General features: G+C 42.1%; 1 protein-coding gene across 1 annotated transcript in view; it reads left to right on the top strand.

Moving 5' to 3' along the window:
• The window catches only part of bbs9 (Bardet-Biedl syndrome 9), a 116,942-nt gene that overhangs the window by 56,762 nt on the left and 39,351 nt on the right, over positions 1 to 20,829 (top strand). Inside the window, exons 16-18 of the mRNA XM_026370084.1 lie at positions 4,074 to 4,256; positions 10,405 to 10,654; positions 18,191 to 18,301. Coding sequence (XP_026225869.1) covers positions 4,074 to 4,256; positions 10,405 to 10,654; positions 18,191 to 18,301 — 544 coding nt within the window. The remainder of the gene's footprint in view (positions 1 to 4,073; positions 4,257 to 10,404; positions 10,655 to 18,190; positions 18,302 to 20,829) is intronic.

The raw sequence follows: 20,829 nt of genomic DNA, 5'->3' as shown, positions 1-20,829 counted from the left end.
CTTGGAGCTCCTCCATGCTGCTTGCTGTGGCTAACTGAGCAGGAAACATCTAATCTGTCGGCTCTGTAGAGCATACACTCACACTCACACTCACACACACACACACGCATATATTATGCATACACACAGACAATGAGGTTGGTTTTTCATCTGTGCTATTTTATTCTACGATAAAAGTTTGACAGTAACTCATTTTGTTTCATACTTTCACTTGCTGCCAGTTTGACTTTTACTCATTTTCACTCACATTTGACAGGAACTGATTCACGTCTTTGCCTCCTCACTCACTTTTGCTGCTTCCACAGGAACACAGTCCTAAGAAATCCCACAAAAGTGCTTTTCCTGCTGTTGCTCTCACCGATCACTGTAGCTAGAATGTGAACACCAAACATTATACTTGGTAACCATCTGCTTGAACCAACACTACTCTGGCAAAATCCATAAAAGCATAGTGTGAGTCTGGGAACAAGGGTTCAGCGTCATAATGTGTATGAGGAAAATGAAGCCTCAGAGAAATGTTGTTAATTGGTACCCAAACAGATGGTGAGTGTATTGTGTAAGAGTAGAATGTGTCTCTTACATAGAGGAATAGAATTTAGCCAACTTAATGTTGTAGTGTTCGAAGGCTCAGGTGGAAAAAGGTGAATGATACCATGTCAGATGATGATGAGGAGGCGAAGACAAAGGGAATTACTATCTTCCAGCTTCTTAATGACTGAACACAACTGATCCAGCTAATGAGCAGGAGGTAGTTCAGGGACTGTTGGATAACAAGCAGAGCAGCGACCATTGAGGACTTGAATTGCCTGTCAGTCTGGAAGATGCAAACAGGACCAAGCAGGAAGTCAAACGTCCTGAGATCCAACTCAGTAACCAACACTCTACCTGCTACTCACTGGGCATCATCTGCTATTACCACTGTGCGTTACTTTTATTGTACTTTGGTTCTCTTCTCTTTTCCTCCACCAGTTATTCAGCCTGTTCTACTTTCAGATTGGTTCTTCCACATGTTGCTTGCTGTAGCTACCAAACCTCATGCAGTCAGTCAAGTAAAATTACTTCATTTAAACCGCAGCCACATTGTTTGTATATGTGTGTTTGTGTGCTCTCAGTCATGCATATTCATAGATAAGGGTGGCCATGCTTTTTTGTTTTCTTGTGGCTTTGGTACATGTGAGCGTATCTTGGTGCATTTGTGCATGAATATACAAACATGACTGTTTGCTTGTGTCTGTCTGTGCGTGGTTTGTAACCACATAATAATGTAGAATGTTGCCTGGCATTAGAAGCGGTGGGTCTCGGTGTTTGGATAAATGGATAGAAAGAAATAAAAGGGAATTATCGATTCTCATTACTTAATCACACTTTCCGTCTGCAGATTTTTAAGATTCGTGCTGAACTGATACTCAGGTCAGAAGTTTTGGGGATTCTTAAAGTGCCATACAAGTCTAAAAAAACACTGTCGCACTTTGTTGTTGAGATGTAAACCAGATTTAACAGGGTAAAATACAGAAGAATGTCCCTTTATGTGTGTTGAATACAGCCCAGACTTTATTGCAGACATGTCATGAGGTCGTGGCCCCATCAGCGTCTACTGCAGGTTGTTTAAGGTCACCAGCAGTTCAGCTGCTGACATAAAGCTAATACCTACTGTGCGTGCTTGTGTGTGTGCACATGAACAGATGCCCAGCTTTACATTATTGTATTCGAACACACATCCCTTATGTGTGTTCGAAGCAGCAGGTTTTTTTTTTTTTGTACTCGTTTCTGTCAGTCATCTCTGCTGCGGGTGTGTGTCTTTTTTACATTTTGTGTGTTTGTGTCTTCACGTGTGTGTCTGTCAGCCCATGTGCAAACTCAGGTTCACATACGCACATGTTCTTATATCACTGGTCTTTGTGTGTGTGTGTGTGTCTCAGTGTGTGTGTGTGTCCAAGCTAAATGTGTCTTTGTGTTCTCTCAGCTGGCATCAATCAGAGTGTGTTTGGAGCCGAGCTGCTGCCAACAATGGAGCCCTTCACTGGACCTGGAGTCTTTTATCAATACACACAGACACACACACTTTCACAGACCCAGAGGGGAGGGTGGTTGGAGTTTTGTGTGTGTTCTTAAAGGGCGATGATGATGTAGAGTTCAGGATTCTGTATGCGTATTTTTGTTTTTATGGGCACCAGTTTTACACCTCGACACACATTTAGGACAAGTTGTGGGTATCATCAGAAAAAATCTGTGGAAACTTTAGCAGTGATAGAAAGGTTAGTTTTTATTTTAATCTGTCTTTGATACTTTTTAAAAAATTAAAAAACATGTAATACATTAATTAAGCCAAGTAAAAATAGTCTGAAGTTATAGAAGTTTCCAGATTTCTGCTGCTTTGGAGTCTGATTTCAACAACCAGCCCCATGTGGCGCTCCTTTCTTCTAACAAATAAAAAATGATGTTAGAGTTATGGTAAAAGTTGACCATGAGTGATGAAGGTGACGTTTGGGAGTTTGGGAATGTATTCATTCAGAGAGAGATTTCACAAGTATATAAGCCTGAATTATGTGATCAGTGATTGGGATCAAGTTTGTGTGTGTCTTACCTGTGGGGTGAATGAGTGACACAGTACCTGTAGATGACCTCAGCCATGACTGGGGACTTTTCAGGGTTACTACGGAAACGAAAGGAAGTAAATATCAGTTTTAACTCTCGTTCAAACGTCCCTATACATCGTTTGTGGTTTAGAGTTACACAAATTAAAATGTCTTACTTTGACAATTGCTGCTTAAATCTGACACACACACACACACACACACACACACGCACACACACACACACACTCTTTACTATAGTCTTCCATCTCTGTTTTTGCAGTATCAGATATCGAGCACTGAATCCATTTGTCAAACAAACCGCTGGCGTACGTTGGCACTCAGACCTGCAGATCACTCATTTATCTGAACACACACTCGTCCATTAGCCCCAGATCTGCTTTCACCTCTTCTTTCTCTCTCTCTGTCTGTTCGTCTCTCTCCTCCTCCTCTCTCGTCTCTCGTTTCCCCCCGTCTCTTGGTCCGGCTTGTCCTTTCTTGTTGTCCTCGTCACTGCACATCTTGCTCTGTCATCACTCATTCGCACTGCTCTACTCATCTCCACTCCTCTGTTGTTGTAATGACGGAGGGATGGAGGGATTGACCGCTGGCTAGAGGTCACAGTTCACCTGGTGCCACCACACCTTATTCATGCATTCACTCTCTCTCTGTGGCCCTGCTGTGTACTTAAGTAAGACCTTGAAGAGCTGATCTTCTTTTCGGTTCTTCAAAGTGAGTATTCGGTTTCTGAACCCTGTACTTGCTGCAGTCCCATGAAAAGGTGGAAGGGGGAGGTCAACCAAGGCAAGACAAGTCAAGAGTGTCAGCCTACACTGAGCAGCTTATTTGAACGTGTTGCATCCTTTTAGCTCGCTTTGTTTTTCAGCACTTTAGTTGATTGCCATCATGCTGCAGTAGTAGATGATAGCAGGCAGCATCATCTGCCATCAGTGTGATTGTCCTCATATTTATAATATGATAATATGTCCCTCCACTGTGGGCATGGCTACTTGTTGGTGGTGGTGGAGCTTGTCATATTACATTTCATAATTTAGTTAATGTTAGGTGTTTTAAGCATTTTCAAAACCAAACCCCCTCCATACGAGTGAGATGATCCACGTGTAACAACACGGATGAGGCTCAGTTATTTTTAACATCAACGTAACGTCATACATTTCTAGACTGCTGAACTAGTTCAGCTTGTGGTGAGGTGATTATACATAACATATTATTGTAGATGATATATCACCTCCTGTGTAGTGGGTCATCGTGGGGAGTCTGTCTTTTCTCTGCTGCTGCTCGTCTTTGGCAGCCTCAGATTGTTGGAGCGATGCCCTGCTGGTGATGGCAGTGTGACACTCTCTAACCAGATATAAAATAAAATAGTGATGCTTTTAATTAAGGCAGACTGACGTGAAATGTTCCATGCCATGTTATTTTCACCAGACTACTGATTGTGGCTGTTAGGAGAGATATTTGAAGGACTCCTCTCTCTTCCAGGTGATGACGCTTGCGGAAGCTGCGGAGGAGACCCGGGCACAGCTGGAGGAGGCGTTTGTCCGCCTGCGGAGCGCCACCCACCTGCTGGTGCTGCTGCTGTCGCTGTGGCAGAGCTTGACCCCCGACCAGACCGCCATTCTGGAGGCCACGCTGCTGCCGCTGCTGCAGGACACACCACAGCTGGTACACACACATACATACAAAAACACACAAGAGACCATTAAAATGTCCGTGTCTGTCCATCCATCTGCAGGCCGCTCAGCAAACACAGCCTCAGCCTAAACACACACACTGAAAACCTTTAAAATACATTTAGTACTCCTGAACCCAGAGGAATATTCACATTCACACACACTTATACACGCACATAATCAAACCACTCACTCGCCACCACTCAGCACTCACCTGTCAGCTCTGCACTAAGAGTGTGTTCTGTGGTACCTGTTTATGATTTAAGCATTAGAGCCGCGTGTGTTTTAAATCTTCGGAGTGAGGACATTTTTGGAAAGTGAGGATATTTTAGCTGGACGTCACTTCCTGACACACTTTTAAACTGCTGTTTAAGGGGTTAAAACTTTGTTTAGGGCCTTGGTTAGAAGTCCACCTAGGGTAGGGGGCTCGGAAATGTCAATGCCAACGAGTCAATGAGTGTCCTTACAAAGATATGTGTGGTTGAATTGATGAGACACACACATACAGTACACACAAGAGGTCAAGGTCATAAAAGGCCTCAGCTTGAATAGATTACGTATTACTCCTCAATCAGCCTCTGACTCAGACTGTGTGTGTTTGTTTAAATGTGTGTTCGACATGCTGCAGGGGGTTCAGTGCCTTATAAACAACCACGTTGACAGAGCCCCTCCATTTGCCACAGTCAGACCACGAAAGATTTCTCACCCCGTAGAGACTCTGATAGTGTGTACCTGTGTGTGTGTTAGTTTTTCCATACCTCTGATCAATCCGCTGACCCTCTCATTACCACTAAGTCTATTTGCAGCTTCCTCTGACAGCCCACAAATCTCACACTCACACAAACATCTGTGTCTTGAACAGCAGTGCATACTAATTATAGACAGAAATAGGTTGAAAGGGTCAGTTGATGAGTCTCAGGGGGCTGTGTATAAAAGTGTGCATCATGTGTGTGTTATTTTAAATGGGATTAATGGCATTAAGTGAATTAGCAGTAATCAGGGTCATGTCCACAACATTAAGGCAAACAGGTGGACTGATGAGCTATTTTCAGAAAACACAACACTCTCTTCTAATGCAGTGCTGTGACTACATACTGAAAGAGAGGGTCACACAGTTTCTCTTGGACCTTTTCAATAAAATCCCTGTTTTGTAGTTTTTGCATGTGAAATGTTGAAGCTCTTTAATCAAGTTCTGCACAATGTCAGTTATAAAGGTCAAATATAAACTCAGATTTTCTTTATGAGCTCTCACATTAAAAGAATTACTCTTGTTTTAAGTGCATACTTGAGGTGTCAAAGTGGACATGCCCCATCACACTTTTCATCTTGACTTTTGACCTTTTCTGTGACCACACAGGTGAGGTTTCTACAGGTGAATGAGAGTCCTTTTCTCTCACACTTTTCTTTCAGTGGGATAAATCTGAGGAATGTCTTGGACAACAATACAGCCACCGTGGAGGACAGAGGGACTAAGGGTTAAAGGGATGATTAAGAGGAGGGAGACAGAAGGAGAAGTAATTGAAGGAAATAAGTCAAAGAGTTTCATACTTCATCATGCTGCTTTTTAGTGCAGTTGAGCAAATTATCGATTCAGTAGTTTAATCTTCTATTTAATCCTCAATTCAATATTTAATTTACAACCCTCTGCAAAAGTTGTGGAATACATTTGGAAGAGACTGTGTATGCATACGTCTTTATAGACATAAGTCTTCTAAGTTGTAAATAAATCAACTCTAATTACTACTAACAAATTATCACCAGTTTATTTGCTGTGGCTCTGCTGCATTCAGGGGCTGTCCAGACGGTAGGTCATCTGTGAGACACAGATTTGAGACACCCTTACCCAAAAACAATCAAGGTGGATTTGGGGAATCATTACACTCCTACTCTTTTCATGATGTCCCAGTAAAAGCAGGTCCTTCAACATGAAGCATTCAAAGATGTCACAGAATACCAAACAACCTAAGACCTATTATCATCTGCCACATTAGCACAGATCTGTCTGAGGCACAATGTGCAAAACACCGTACGCAGTAACTAGAATTCCGGCAATGAAAAAAGAAAAACATGATGATAAATTCTTTCTGTTTGCACTAGAGGAAGTGGATATTAAGGAAGAGAAGGAAGAGGAGGAGGAGGAGGAGCACCACAGGAAGTACATCTGTGTGATATCTAACGAAACGTCTCATTTAGTTGCAGCCAACCAGAACACCTCCTTCCCTTCTTGCATTCCTCCTGCTTCTCTGTTTCTCCTCCCTCTTCATCCTCCTCATCCCCTTGTTCTCCCACTTCCTCTCCTATCTCCTTTTACGTGTATTTTTGCCTCCTCCTGCTTTGTCCTCTCTCCCCCACTTTTCACTCTGCCTTCTCCTCCTCTCACACTTCACCACTCTTCATCCTCATCACTCTTTGTTTTCATCATTATCATATTTCATCTCCCCTCTTCCTCCTCTGAATGACTTTTCTTGTCTGTTTTTGTTCTATCTGCCTTTTGAAGCATTGCTTACACCCCACCTAGTTAATCTGGCCCTTTTTTATAAAAGTTCTTGTACTAAGTTTGTTTTTTTCCTGCACTACATCTCTCTCGTCACTACATCTGCCCCGGTTTATTTTATCTACATCTCTCCCTCTTGTATGCTGTATCACTTTACCATCTCCGTTCCATTCTCTTCCTCACTTTCCCTTTGCTCTTTTTCCTCTTTTTCCCATGTCTGCCTGGTTTCCTGACTCTTGTTTTTACCATTCTTTTCCCTTCTTGTCCTTCCCTTCCTCCCCTTTTCTACTCTTTTCCTCCTGCGACTCTCTCACTTCCTCTTTTGTCTCATTCTCCATCTGTCAGTCAGCTTTCAAACAGAGTTCTCATGCATCTTTTTCTTGAATGACCCACATTCCTCTTCCCTTTTACTTTACCAAAATCCATCATACAGCTGTAAATCCTGCTTTGTGCTGGCTTCTTTCTCTCTTAACCAGAAATACTCTACAGAGTACGTGAAAATGTTTCTTTAGACTTACACTGCCAGAGAACTGTATTTTAGAGCATTTTTAGAAGATTAAAGATGTTTCTCTGAGCTTTATGATGATGTAAAGACGTTCCTGAGGGTCATTATTGTGTTTCACCAGGTGTCATTTTCATATGAAACATATAAGATGGATTTATGACTCTCTGTATTTCCATATGACTGGGATCACAACCAAATCATATCCAAAGGAATACTGACACTAATCATGTCCACATATTGTAGAAAGCTAAATTATTAAGATGTTAACTTTTGATATAATCTGGGGTTTAGTTGGGATTTAATCATCATATGGTTTCTTAGTTTCATTAGCGTTTTAGTTTTTGGTCATAACCATGAATGCTGCATAGTGAACACATCATTACAACACATACATTAATAATTTAAATAAAAATTGTCATTCCATAATATTAAATAACAGTGACACTGTTAACACACAACAATACTGGTATTGTTAATACCAGTAGGCATTTACAGTTATTGGTGTTGTTTAAATTTGATTACAACTTGAATCAAATCCAACCTTTTTTATAGTGATTTAGTCAAAAGCAGTGATTGTGGGATCATAAGGGATGATTATTCCCATAGAGACTAACTGTACCACATTGTTCTCACAGAGCCATAACTCCTGCTTCTCAAATTACTTTCCCAGTCATGATGAGGATGTCAGGACTGAGGGATTGCTGTCTGAACCTTTACCCGTCTCCTTGGGAGACCTCCAAGGTTGTGTTCTGATCTCAAGAACTTTTTCTCCTTGGACATCCAGTAATATTGCAATCATAACTGGGATTTTCCCCCTGTTGGACCTAATATTCCTGATGCAGTCTGTAAACCGTTTAAGGACAAGAGACTTACAAGAGAAAAATATTCTGACCATCTGTGTATGTTTTCATCACGTTGTCAGATACAGACACTGACACAATCAAGTCTGATCCAAAGTAACTTAGATTTTCACATCATCATATTTAAAAATAGCTAGAACAGAGTAACATAGACAACCAGAGACATGCCAGACCATGTCCTCCATCACCTGTAGCTACAACTACTGTTGACACATGAACTAAAACACAATGTACAAAGTGAGTTTTGACGTTGTGGAAATCTGAGGAAGTGCAGCTTCTATGTTAATCACATGTACAGTGGCCCAAGAATCAAACTGTCTTTTCTATTATCACTATTTGATCCATTCATTCCAACCTAGAGCATGGATTGGGCAGTGAGTATATTTCTGCCTGAACCCGACCTAAGCCTGTGTTAGTGGTGGGAGAACCCAACCCAAACCCAAGAAACGTATTGTATTTCATGTCTGTTTATTATGGTCTGTATGCATCGCTAAAGATTAAACCCTGCTGAATAACTATGGATCAAAAGTCTTTAAATCCGAATCTGATTTTTAAAATTCTGTCCAAACCCGACCCAAGCCTGCGGGTACTGACAGGTCCTCTCAGGTTCAGTTTGAGACCCAATCTTTAATCCAGGACCATTTGGAAAGTCAGGAAGAGCAGTAGGATGCAGTTGCTAGTTTACGGTTCCATGAGCCCAAATTCATGGTTTGGAGTCTGCGCCACTCAGCAACTTTTTTTGGTGCTGTGGTTCTCACAACCACAAGCATACTGGGTAATGAACGGTACATTACTGTTCAGAGGATTTATCTAATGAAGGTCTACCAGAGTTTTTAAAATGCCACTTATCGTGGCGATTGGAATTCCCCGGAGGTGAAGTGACTTCAAGAACGACTTATAGCACACCGAGGCTGGAGGAGATACTCGAACCTCGAAATTCTGAACAATACATTTGTGAATTAGTGCAAAAGAAACACTGAAAGTGAACCAAAAGTGACGTATGTTCACTAGTGCAAATTGTTCTAGTCTTCAAAGATGTGAATAATCTTTTCCAATCCCTCTTTTGTTTGTGGTGCAGGAAACAAACCTTTCCTCGATTTCTGCAATAGTGGGAACTCACTGTTAATTTACAACTCTGGCCTCAGTCCAAACGTGCTCTGCTCCACCACCACCACCATTCTTTCCTTCCGTTACTCTCATTCAGGACGATGGATTCCTGCAGTTTACACCGCAACACTTTAAATTTTCATGCAGCATGCAGAACATACCGTCTGTGTCGGCATGTGCCAAGTTTCCACAGAAACCTGCAGTTATGTTGATCCAAGTATTTGATAACCTGGTGAGATGCTGTTATAAGAATAGGTCAGCCACCTCCTACCTTTCCTCCTCTGCCTCCTCTTCCTCCACCTGCTCCACCTCTCTCATTTTCTCTCCTTTGACTCTTTTGTCCCCTCCACTGTCGTCTCTTTCCTCTGTTCTTATCTCTGCTCACCCGTCGTCTTTCCATTTGTCTTTTTTCTGTCTCTAATATCTGCCTTCCTCTCTGTCATCATCTCATCGTCTTGACCTTCTATAAAACCCTCTCTCTCTGTCTCTGTCTCTCTGTCATCACCATTATAGGGTTGATTACCTGTCATTATGGCTCATTAGGGGCCTATCAGCATGGCGGCAGGCAGGGGGAGGATGAGTGGAGGGAGCAGGGGAGAAGGAGAGTGTGGGAGGGTGCCTGTCAACATGCACTCAACCCCCAAACCACGCACACACACACACACACACACACACACACACACACACATACCACATCCCTGTTAGACTCACCCATCCGAAGTGTCCCATTCAGAGGGCTATAGGTGTGTGGGTGTGTGTGTGTGTGTTTTAGATCAGAGATGTCCAGACCAGATATCTCAGCTAGAGACGGCAGAAAATGAGAGCGAGTGATAAGAGACATGCTTTACAGCTCCTCTCTGCCTGTTATTACTCTGTGTGTGTGTGTGTGTGTGTGTGCGGACGTGCGTTTGTCTTTTTATTATTTCGTTGCTCTTTTTCAAATGTCAAGAACATCGTTAAAGAATCGAGATTTAAGGTCAACGATTGTTCATTAAATCTTTTCTCCCTCATCTTCTCTTTTTCATCTTCCTCCTGCTTTAAGCCTCTTTCTCCTTCAGTTTTCTTCTTTCTCCTCTTTCTTTATCTTTGTTTGCTGCCCACTGTTCTCCCCCTTCATGTCTTCACATTGAACTTTCTCATATTCACACTGTGGTTTCCACACCTGTCTCCTCAGGGCTGGGAGGAGAGCTGTGATGCTGCCGTCTCCCATCTCCTGCGGACCTGTCTGTCTCGGAGCCCCAAGGACCAGGCCACAACTCTGGCCCAGGCAGGAGGCCTCGTGCTCGGCCTACCCCGTGACACTGTGCGTCTCAAGAAGCACATCACCCTGCTTTGTGATCGCATTGCTAAGGGAGGCCGCCTCACACTGGCCTCTGAAGCCAACGTCCAGATCCCCGCACAGGTCCAGAGCCTAGCAGCACCTGGTGAGTCAGGGAGAAGAAAGAGAGGGAGGGATACTGTAGGTATTAGAATAATTAAATCAGAATCAAGGTTAAGAAATAAAGAAGGAACAAATGACACTAATGCAGCAAATACACAGAATCTAATTTCTGAACAGCAACTGAAGTTAAGAGGTTAAAGTGTTACATGTAATATGTTATCTTCATAAAAGGCATTGCATAATAATGTACTTACACTTACACAGTCTGGATTTGGTGCAGTTCTACCCAACTCAAGAGTTCCAAAGTTTTTAAAAGCTCTCTTTTAGTTTCAATGGGGACACACAGAAGGCACGCAGGTTAGCAGATCTGTTGGTGAACAGCCTCATATAAGCTGATCCCCTGGTGAAGATTTAAGGCTTCAGCAGACAAAAACATGAAACCTATTCACAGTGCACTTTATGACTTACACACAGACTGGTATTTAAATGCGTCTTTACACATGCATGCACAAAAAATTGTGCAAACAAGTACAAACTAACTCCACACATTCAGATACACAGTGCAGGCACACGTTATAAAAACATGGATATACACACATCAGCACATGCAGTTGCATTTTTGAGGTACACACACTCATAAAATCATACATACTCTCTTTCACACACAAACACACACACCTTACGGATCATTTAGTTTTGGCTGGAGTTTATAGCAGTCTTTCTGACATCTCATCAATTACAGTCTGTCTCCTCTCCTTCACTCGCTCTTTCTTTAATTTATTCCTTATCCTCCTCCCTTCGCCCTCCTTCTTGTTTCAGACATAAAGCAAAACTGTTTTTATTTGCTTTTAATTATGTTTTACATGTGCAAAACAGCCTCTAAAAACATCATGAAAACAACAAGAGCACCGTTGTTTTACGTAGCTGAGTTGCAGCATTTGCATATTCTGTATGTGCAGATGAGCTGGATTGTAAACTCAGTGGTGCTCAAATGAGGACATGTGGTCAATAAGAAGAACTCAAATGTCAGTAATGATGACTAACCTGCACATTTAGTTAGTTATTTACTTAGTAGAAAATGAAATAAACCTAAGCTTAACTTAAAACCAGCATCACAACTACCAGAACAATTTAATCTTTCCAGACTAATTTCAGCAATTTACAGTTTACTGAGTCATTACTTCTGTTCTTGTTCTTTTGTAAAGGGATAATTCCTGCATCTTTTTATCTTAGTAATTTATTGGCTGATGCACATAAGTCCGAACATTAAAGGCATGACATTATAACGAGTTTCAGAAAAAGGCGAGTCTACAGAGAAAGCGGTCTCTGCTCCGAGCATGTTTTCCCTGAGGTTTACAAATGTAGCCACAGTGATTGTGTTGTTTGGCTCTGAGCAATTCCAAAATGCAGGTGACCTACACGTGTACACACAGAGCTGGAGTGAATAATAAATGCTAATCATTTAGTCTACTGACATAAAAATAATCCATAATAATAATTTGACACTTGGTTAAATCTTTTTAGTCATTTGTCATTCTAAACAGGTCAAAATTAATAAATCCTCACGAAGAGAGAGGATTTATTGAATTTCTTCAGTCATATATACAGCAAATACTTGCCTACTAGACTCTGTATACTAGTACTAAGTATATGTATATGTATATGTATAAATTGTAAAATGGATTAATCATGACATAATTCTCTTAATTAATAGGTAGACCAACACCAGGTCTAAATCACCTCAGAATCTTTTCCAACCCTGCCTTCTCATTTGTCCCAGCTGTCACACTGCCACCGTCCGGCAGCTTTCTCCTACACATGCTAAGATGAAGACCTAATTAAACAGTGTTATATTAATGTAACAGATATCCAAGCAAACCAGGAGGTGCTGTACCAAACGTTGTTCCAGTGGTGTGACGGTGATTTGTATTCTTCACATGCTCCAAAACATTTATAGATAAACTTTTCTCTTTGTGAAGCAAAGAGAGAGACAGACGTCCATAAACCTTTGAAGACTTGTTTAAAGGTTTTTATTGTGATACAGTAAGTTCAGTAGAACAGACCTGAACTAATGAATTAAGTGTGTGTGTAAGAGAGGAGAGGATGTGTGTGTTTGTGTTTATGTTCCCTTGTCATGCGGTTTGCCCTCTCTGCTTTGGTTTGCTGCCAAAAGTCTCACACACACACACACACACACACACACACACACACACACGATGCCGTAAACTGTCGTTTTTGAACCGTCTCAGATGTTGCCTTTTCACCCGCCCGTAAACATACACACTCGTTTAAATTTCCAACAACACCGGCCGCAACCGTTTCCCTCCAAAACCACAAACACGCACACACACGCACACACACGTGCTGGGATACCACACAACAGTCTCCACTTTATTGACACCGTGTGTGTGTTTGTGTCCATGTGTTAATGTGAGAGACACTCACGGTTGATGATCAAAGTACATTATCTTAATTACCATAGTGTAATGTAACTGTTACCACCCAGGTTACTTGTGCTTTTTCTCCCTGACTGTACTTATTTTTCCTCCCTCTTTATCACATGAGCCTCTTTCTCATCCTGATGACATCATTCAGACCTACTGCCTTCAACAGCTGCACTCTGTACACACACACACACACCTGGTGAAATCAGGAGTGTTTATCACATGGTTTATTGGTCTGTGTGCTGTCAGCATAGCTTTGAACTGACCTCAGCTGGGAGACGTGTATACTGAAGTCTTCTCCCCCTCACACACATACTGTATATACACACTGTGTCTCTGGCTGCAGTGAGCAACACTTTTGGCAAAGCCTACTCTTCACTTTTGTTGTTTTTGTATCAGCTTCTATCTCCACCGTGTTCTGTTTTTGGTCTGTGCAGTTAATCTTGTTTAATATCTCTCTGTCTTTGATCCGTTTTCTCCTGTAAGATTTCTTCTTTTGTTTCTCTTTCAATGTTGTGTCATGCCGATCTCTGTTCTAGTGAGTCCAGTTATATTTTCTGGATAAAATGATGGTAAACAGCTCTTCTCTTCTCTTCTCTTCTCTTCTCTTCTCTTCTCTTCTCTTCTCTTCTCTTCTCTTCTCTTCTCTTCTCTCAAGCAGACACATCAACTGCACACTCACCCTCTTATCCGCACACCCCTATAGCCCGTGTGTGTGTTATTTCCACTGGTAGCTGTGGTTTGGGCCTGCATCTATTTTAGACTTAAAGAGAGGGGAGAAGATGGGCTGTGTTTGTGTGTGTGCACATGTATGTACGTGTGTGTATGTGTAAGTCCAGAAAACGAAGGAAAATACACGTAGTATGTGTAAGTGTAGGTCGTGTTTTGTGTGTAATCCTGACCAGCTGTCTTTGTTCTGTCTCTGTAGCGTTTCCAAATTGAAGAGTTCTCCTCCAGAACGCTACATATAAACCAGCGGAGCTGTTTTAGAAAGATGCAATCGTTACCTGACGTTTGTCTAACAGGGAATCTTTAATGCTACAGGGTTGTTATTGTTGGTTTGCGGCTACCAGGAGAGTTTATTGCTTTATGTTACAAATAAAACAAAAATCCTTTTTTATGTAATCTTGTTAGTGTCTGTCATTTACACAGCCTATAAATATGACGCTAATGTGTGTACCTTTACTGAATTTCAGCTACAAAACAGGCCTGACACTTGTAGTTTACACTAGATCAGCTAGATCAGGTGTCTGTTGTTGAAGGAACCACATTTCTGGTTTTTGCTTTGTGTAGGATGTCAGTGTGTGTGTGTGTGTGTGTGCCGTATACTGCATGTACTTGTGTTTGTGTACAAAGATGTGTACATTGAGGGGGGATTGAAATAGCATAAAGCCCACAGCCAAATTGCTGGTAACCACAGCAGCACAGTGTCACCCCCATCTTCAAACCGCAGCCCAGAATAAACGAGGAATGTGCTGGTGTCTCCACACTGCAAACCAAGACAGAGCTGTCTATTGGAAGCAGCTTCACCCCTCAACCAAGATGTCCAGAACTGTTCCAAAACTAGCCCTTAGCGGTCCCAAGCTGTCACAGACCGACCCAAACAGTCTCAGACTGTCCCACAGTGACTCAAACTGTCACAACATGACTTAAACTATCTTCAGGCTGTTCTCAAATTGTCATGGACAGACCCAAACTATCACCAGGACCGCCTCTCAACAGGCCCACAAATGTCCAAAGGGTCTGAAACTCGTGCCTACTGTTTCCATCTGTCCTGGACTGTCCCCAGATAAACTGAACTACATTGAACTGTCCAGATAGTCACTGAAGTGCCTCAAACTATTCCAGAATCCACCCAACACATTTCTATCACTGCACACAACTTTATTTTACTCAGATTTTCTCCAACTGGAAGAAGTTTCCTTCCAACTTTCCAAAATCCAGAATGTCTCAAAACAAACTTTGTGTGTTTGTGTTTTTTATGCCATTGTCCACAACAGTCTGAACTCCTATTAGCCACCTCACTGAACTTCGGATACACTTTGCATGATCACAGTAGCGTCACTGACAGGAGACGTGATTGTACACATCTGTTACTTTTGTGGGCGTTTTGTGGATGATCTACTGAGAAAAATTGTGTGATTGTGCAAACGCCTCGCTTTGCATACTTCAAATATGATGTCAAGTATGCATGTGATTTAACACACGTAAACCTTTAGTAAATCATAGTTTTTTTACAGAAATCCAGGCTGTGATGATAGAAATTCTTGAAGACCTAAATGTTTTTAGCCTGCAGATTTTACAGTACATCTCTGTCTGCACTGTAAAATTATTGTGAGTTTTCAGCCTTTGAAATCCATTAAATTTCACAGACGTACACCTTTGGCTGTGCCACTGCTACAAATCTTTCCTAGAGTTTCTCTTTATGAAAAGGAGCTACTATGACTACCATTGCTACCATTACTACAACTCCTACCTATAATTAGTGTCATCTTCCATCCTGTTGCTTTTCTTGAGTGTGATGTGGTGCAGAGAACTGGGTCGAAACCTCAGGGATGTCTAAAACTGATAACCCGACCAATGAGACAAATATAGGCCTAACCACGACGGAGAGGAACACAGATCTACACCACAGCTCTGACCAAGCTGTACTACACCTACTATTTACAGAGAAGGAGAGAGGGGGAGAGGGAGGAATGTGTGAGAGGTCAGTGCTAAGAGACGGTGTGTGTGTGTGTGATGTGATTTTATTTCAGAGTAAGTTGCTCCAGAGGTGGGCTATTTCCTTACATGATGTTGATGTAAGAGTGAGGTTAAAACAAGCGCACACACACACACACACACACACACATTCCCTGTGAAATCGTACAACACTGTTAAAAAAAACGACTCGCCTTAAAAAAACACCTGCCCAATTAAGAGTGGGGCATATCCCATTTCAAACAACTGTGAGTGAGTGCTGCATGTGTGTGTGTGTGTCTGTGTGTGTGTGTGTGAGAGAGAGAGAGAGAGAGAGAGAGAAAGAGAAGCCACAAGCTGTGCTCTCACCAAAAAGAACAAGATTGGCTTTAGAAAAGGCCAGGATAAATATTAGAGAGGGCTTAAGGTAATCTGTGCACACACTCACACACACACATATACACAGTGGGGGAGATGGAGACACACACATTCTCAGACACCTTAAGGTAGACATGATGGCAGACACACACACGACACAAAGACGCTATGTGTGTAATGCATGTTAAATGAAAGTACCGTCTAACTGGACACAAACCTTTGGGACGAGAGGAAATATGGGATAAACAGAAAAGCAGCACAGAATAAAAAAGAGGAGGATGGAGATAAGACAAAGAGTTGAGGAGTAAATGGAAAAGTGAAAAAGAGGAAACAGGGAAGGTATGGCAGTGGAAGAGTGGATGGAGAAAAACGAGGAAAGGGGGATGAAGAGAAGACAGACAGGGGGAAGAGAGGAATGAGGAAGGGGGGTAGAGGAGGAGACAGAAAGGTGGAATGGAGAATAGACAAGGCGTCCAATTCATCAGCCTCAGAACCTCCCTAAGTCCAGACTGATCCATGGGATTCGAGAAAGGATTTCATCAAATAGACACACAGTCACACACAGTCACACACACAGACACACACACACAATCACACACACAATCACACACACAGTCACACACACAGTCACACACACAGACAGACACACACACAATCACACACACAGTAACACTCACATTCACACACACAGTAACACTCACAGTCACACACACAGTCACAGTCACACACACAGTCACACACACAATCACACACACAGTCACACACACAGTCACACACACAGTCACACACACAGTCACACTCACATTCACACACACAGTAACACTCAGTCACACACACAGTAACACACATAGACACACTCACAGTCACACACACAGTCAAACACACAGTCACACACACAGTCACACACACAGTAACACTCACATTCACACACACAGTCACACACACAGTCACACACACAGTCACACACACAGTCACACACACAGTCACACACACAGTCACACACACAGTCACACACACAGTCACACACACAGTAACACTCAGTCACACACACAGTAACACACATAGACACACACACAATCACACACACAGTAACACTCACATTCACACACACAGTAACACTCACAGTCACACACACAGTCACAGTCACACACACAGTTACACACACAGTCACACTCACAGTAACACTCACATTCACACACACAGTAACACTCACAGTCACACACACAGTCACAGTCACACACACAGTTACACACACAATCACACACACAGTAACACTCACATTCACACACACAGTAACACTCACAGTCACACACACAGTCACAGTCACACACACAGTCACACACACAGTCACACACACAGTCACACACACAGTCACACACACAGTCACACACACAGTCACACACACAGTAACACTCACATTCACACACACAGTCACACACACAGTCACACACACAGTCACACTCACAGTCACACACACAGTCACACACACAGTTACACACACAGTCACACACACAGTCACACTCACAGTCACACTCACAGTCACACACACAGTTACACACACAATCACACACACAGTAACTCACTCCAACTTGCAGACCGGGTGTCCAATCGTCCTAAAGCTTAGATAGTGATTTACTAATTAGCATATTCTCTTTCAGCTAATTATCAATTTATTGAAACTGCATCACTATTATAAGTAGTGAATATATTCACAACAGAATGTTGCTTCTTCTGGCACCTAAAGTGTTTTCATTTGTTGAGTTCAAACTTCACTTTAAATACTTTATCTTAAAATCTTCACATAAAATGGATTATGTGATGAAGCTGTTTCTCAGGAGCTGCTAGGATGAAGATATAGATTTCAGTAACAGTGACCCAACACATTCCATAGAATCCCCGTTGCTAACTAGCATTTTGGCAGCAACAATGTAGGGCAACACTGAAATGTTTGCAGTGTTATAGGCCACTTGTGTAGCTTTTAGTGTAGGCTCTGATCTACTGTATTCAACTCACATAATGAAGCTTAAATGTGTGCAGCTAAAACAATTCCTGATCTGTTTTCTCTGGCTGTCACTCAGGAGGTGTTGAGCCCATTGCAGAGATGGCTGGAGATGGGGAAGAGCTGGGACTGCCGCAGGAGGTGACCAAGTTCATCAAGAAAAAACAGCCATCTAAGAAGGTCAAGAAAGGTATGCAACCTAGTTTTTCTACCCGTCTTTGTCATATTTGTCCTTCTCCTCTGTGTGTCTGCATTAATAGTTGAATATTCTCCAGCTTTGATTTGTCAGTGGGTCTGTTTTACCTTGTCATATTTCCCCAGCAGTACATCCGCAGCATTGCTCCCAGCTTGTCAGTAAATCCTGACCAGAGCCCTGACACTGATATCTGTTCACTGCATATCACACTGTTGTAATCCACCTCTATTTTCTCTCATGGCATAGTGCTCTGTCTCATCTGCTATTTGTACATACCACTTAGACTGCCGATGGCTCGTGGTCTGTAGAATCAGCGTGCTTTCAGTTGTAGTCAGTACCAGAAGATGATATCAAACAATACATTAGGTTTTGCAGATACAGCATTGATGTTACTGTGTTTCTGCAGGTTTACAGGAACCTTCTTGTTTATTTTCTATCCTACTTTGCTGACATGTGGATGTTGCTGGGACAAGTCTCACTTTCACCACCTCAGCCCAGTTAACTTTGCCCGCTGCAAAATATAATATACAGCAGTGTCCCCACATACTGTAGCTAAATCACTAAGATCAGGCAAATGAGCTTAGGTTTGTGGACACAGATTGGTAGCTGTAGACGGTGTCTGTGAAATTAAAGGTGGGATTTGGAGTCCTGGTTTTCAAAAGGTGACCAGAATGGCATCACTACTTGGTATCACAGACCTCAGCCTCTCAGGAAACTCTGTTTCTCTGTTAAGGGAGTTGGATCACATTCTCATCCTCTGCTCAGTGCCTGCTGTCCCATTCACACTCTCTTTACATTTCCTGGGGCCCAGCTCTCAATTTATTTGCCTCTTCATCAGTCTGATAGCGACATATCAGGACATATTTGGTTGTTTAGCAGAACTTTCTTTTCTTTAAGCCTGTTTATTTCCTAATCAATGTAGTAACGTTATCTCTTGCTTTTGTTATCATGAGTAGAATTATTTATAGCAGCAGATCACTCTAAACACATACACACACACACACACACACACACACACACACACACACACACACACACACTCACACTCACCCGTCTCCTGCCAGAAAAGGGCTTCTGGTTTGCATCGAGGACAAATCTGTGTTTTATGACAGTTTGTCTTTCCTAAACCAGGGTGGATATATCTGCTTTGATGGGCTCTACTTTTGTTAGCATGTGTGTGTACATGTGGTTAATCCACTCAGGCGTCGCCACTAATGAGAAAGGGAGGTGTCGGAGACACAAAGAGGGCGACACAGGGATCATTAGATATACGCCCATACGTATAGGGCACTTATACATTCACACACATGTTGCTGCCAAGTATGTGAGATAACTGTCTTATAACTTTTACATAATGAGAGTTCATATAGTTCGTTGCATGCAGTTCAATGAATAAGTACAAGTATATTTTTTCTTCATCATTTTAGATTTATAGTGTGTCTGGAGGTGGAGATAGAGGTTTAACAGTGCTTCAGTTTCACCCTCCAGACACGCGTGAATAAAGCAAAAGGAAAATTATCCCTAATTAGTATTGTTTGTCATGGAAACCTCCAGAGCAAGACTGTGATTTCTACTTAAAACAAGGAGAGGAAAGAGGGACGGAGCGATTTGGAGATGAGGGGAGGAGAGAGGAGTAGCATCATGTTCAGACTTGTCCTGTAGCCACCTCTCCTCCTGCTCCTCACACAGAAAGGCACAGAGAGGAAATAAGAAACAGCAGTAGCTTGTAAAGGCTTTGCACATAATAGTGTGACTGTTTATTAAACCCTGTAGTGAAAGTCTCTTCCTGGAGCTTGTCATTGGTGCTCAAGGATTGTTCAGCAGAGAGGATGTTTCCCAAGTTAAAGACTCGACTTAGCGGGACAACATACCACATCATAAACCATAATAATCAGCTGTAATTTCTCTGTCATTCATTCTGCCCACACCCACTGTTATCACACCACAGTGTTTCTCCCTTTTACAAACCATTGTTATTATTGTCTTATAAAATCTACTCTAATCAACCGTATCTGATTTTAAGGGAGTTGTGATTATGGTCATATAAAAATTTAATTAAATAAAAACATGAAAATGTGGCATAAACCAACATTTTGTTAAGAATAAGAATCCCTTAAACTCAACCCAGATATCCACACTGTTTATATTCCTTCATTGTTTCTTATTGTCCAACAAAGTCTCTCACAGTACGTCCACTAAACTAAAATCTTCTGATAATATCATGCCAGTTCCTGCTGCGGTGAGTGTGGTTTATATCTGGCCAGAGGCCTACAGAAGTGTGTTTCTGTCTGATGGTGGTCCAAAAAGACCAAAAAGCCTGTGGGTGTACGAGGCGATTCACAACGCCTATAAACCAGGGAACCAAGGTGGTGGTGAACGAATCAGTTCAAAGCTCTTATTTTTCGGACAAAGACACACTCACACACACCTCCCACCTACCTGTCTGTGACTTAAAAGTAATTAGGCTCTATGCCAAACCATGCTCCACTGACACACACACACGCCTTAGAGTGCATGACGGC

The sequence above is a fragment of the Anabas testudineus genome, chromosome 16 (genome assembly GCF_900324465.2).
Source record: "Anabas testudineus chromosome 16, fAnaTes1.2, whole genome shotgun sequence".
Lineage (NCBI taxonomy): Eukaryota > Metazoa > Chordata > Actinopteri > Anabantiformes > Anabantidae > Anabas > Anabas testudineus.
Note: the sequence above shows the minus strand (reverse complement) of the source record. Positions and strands in the feature narration are given on the sequence as shown.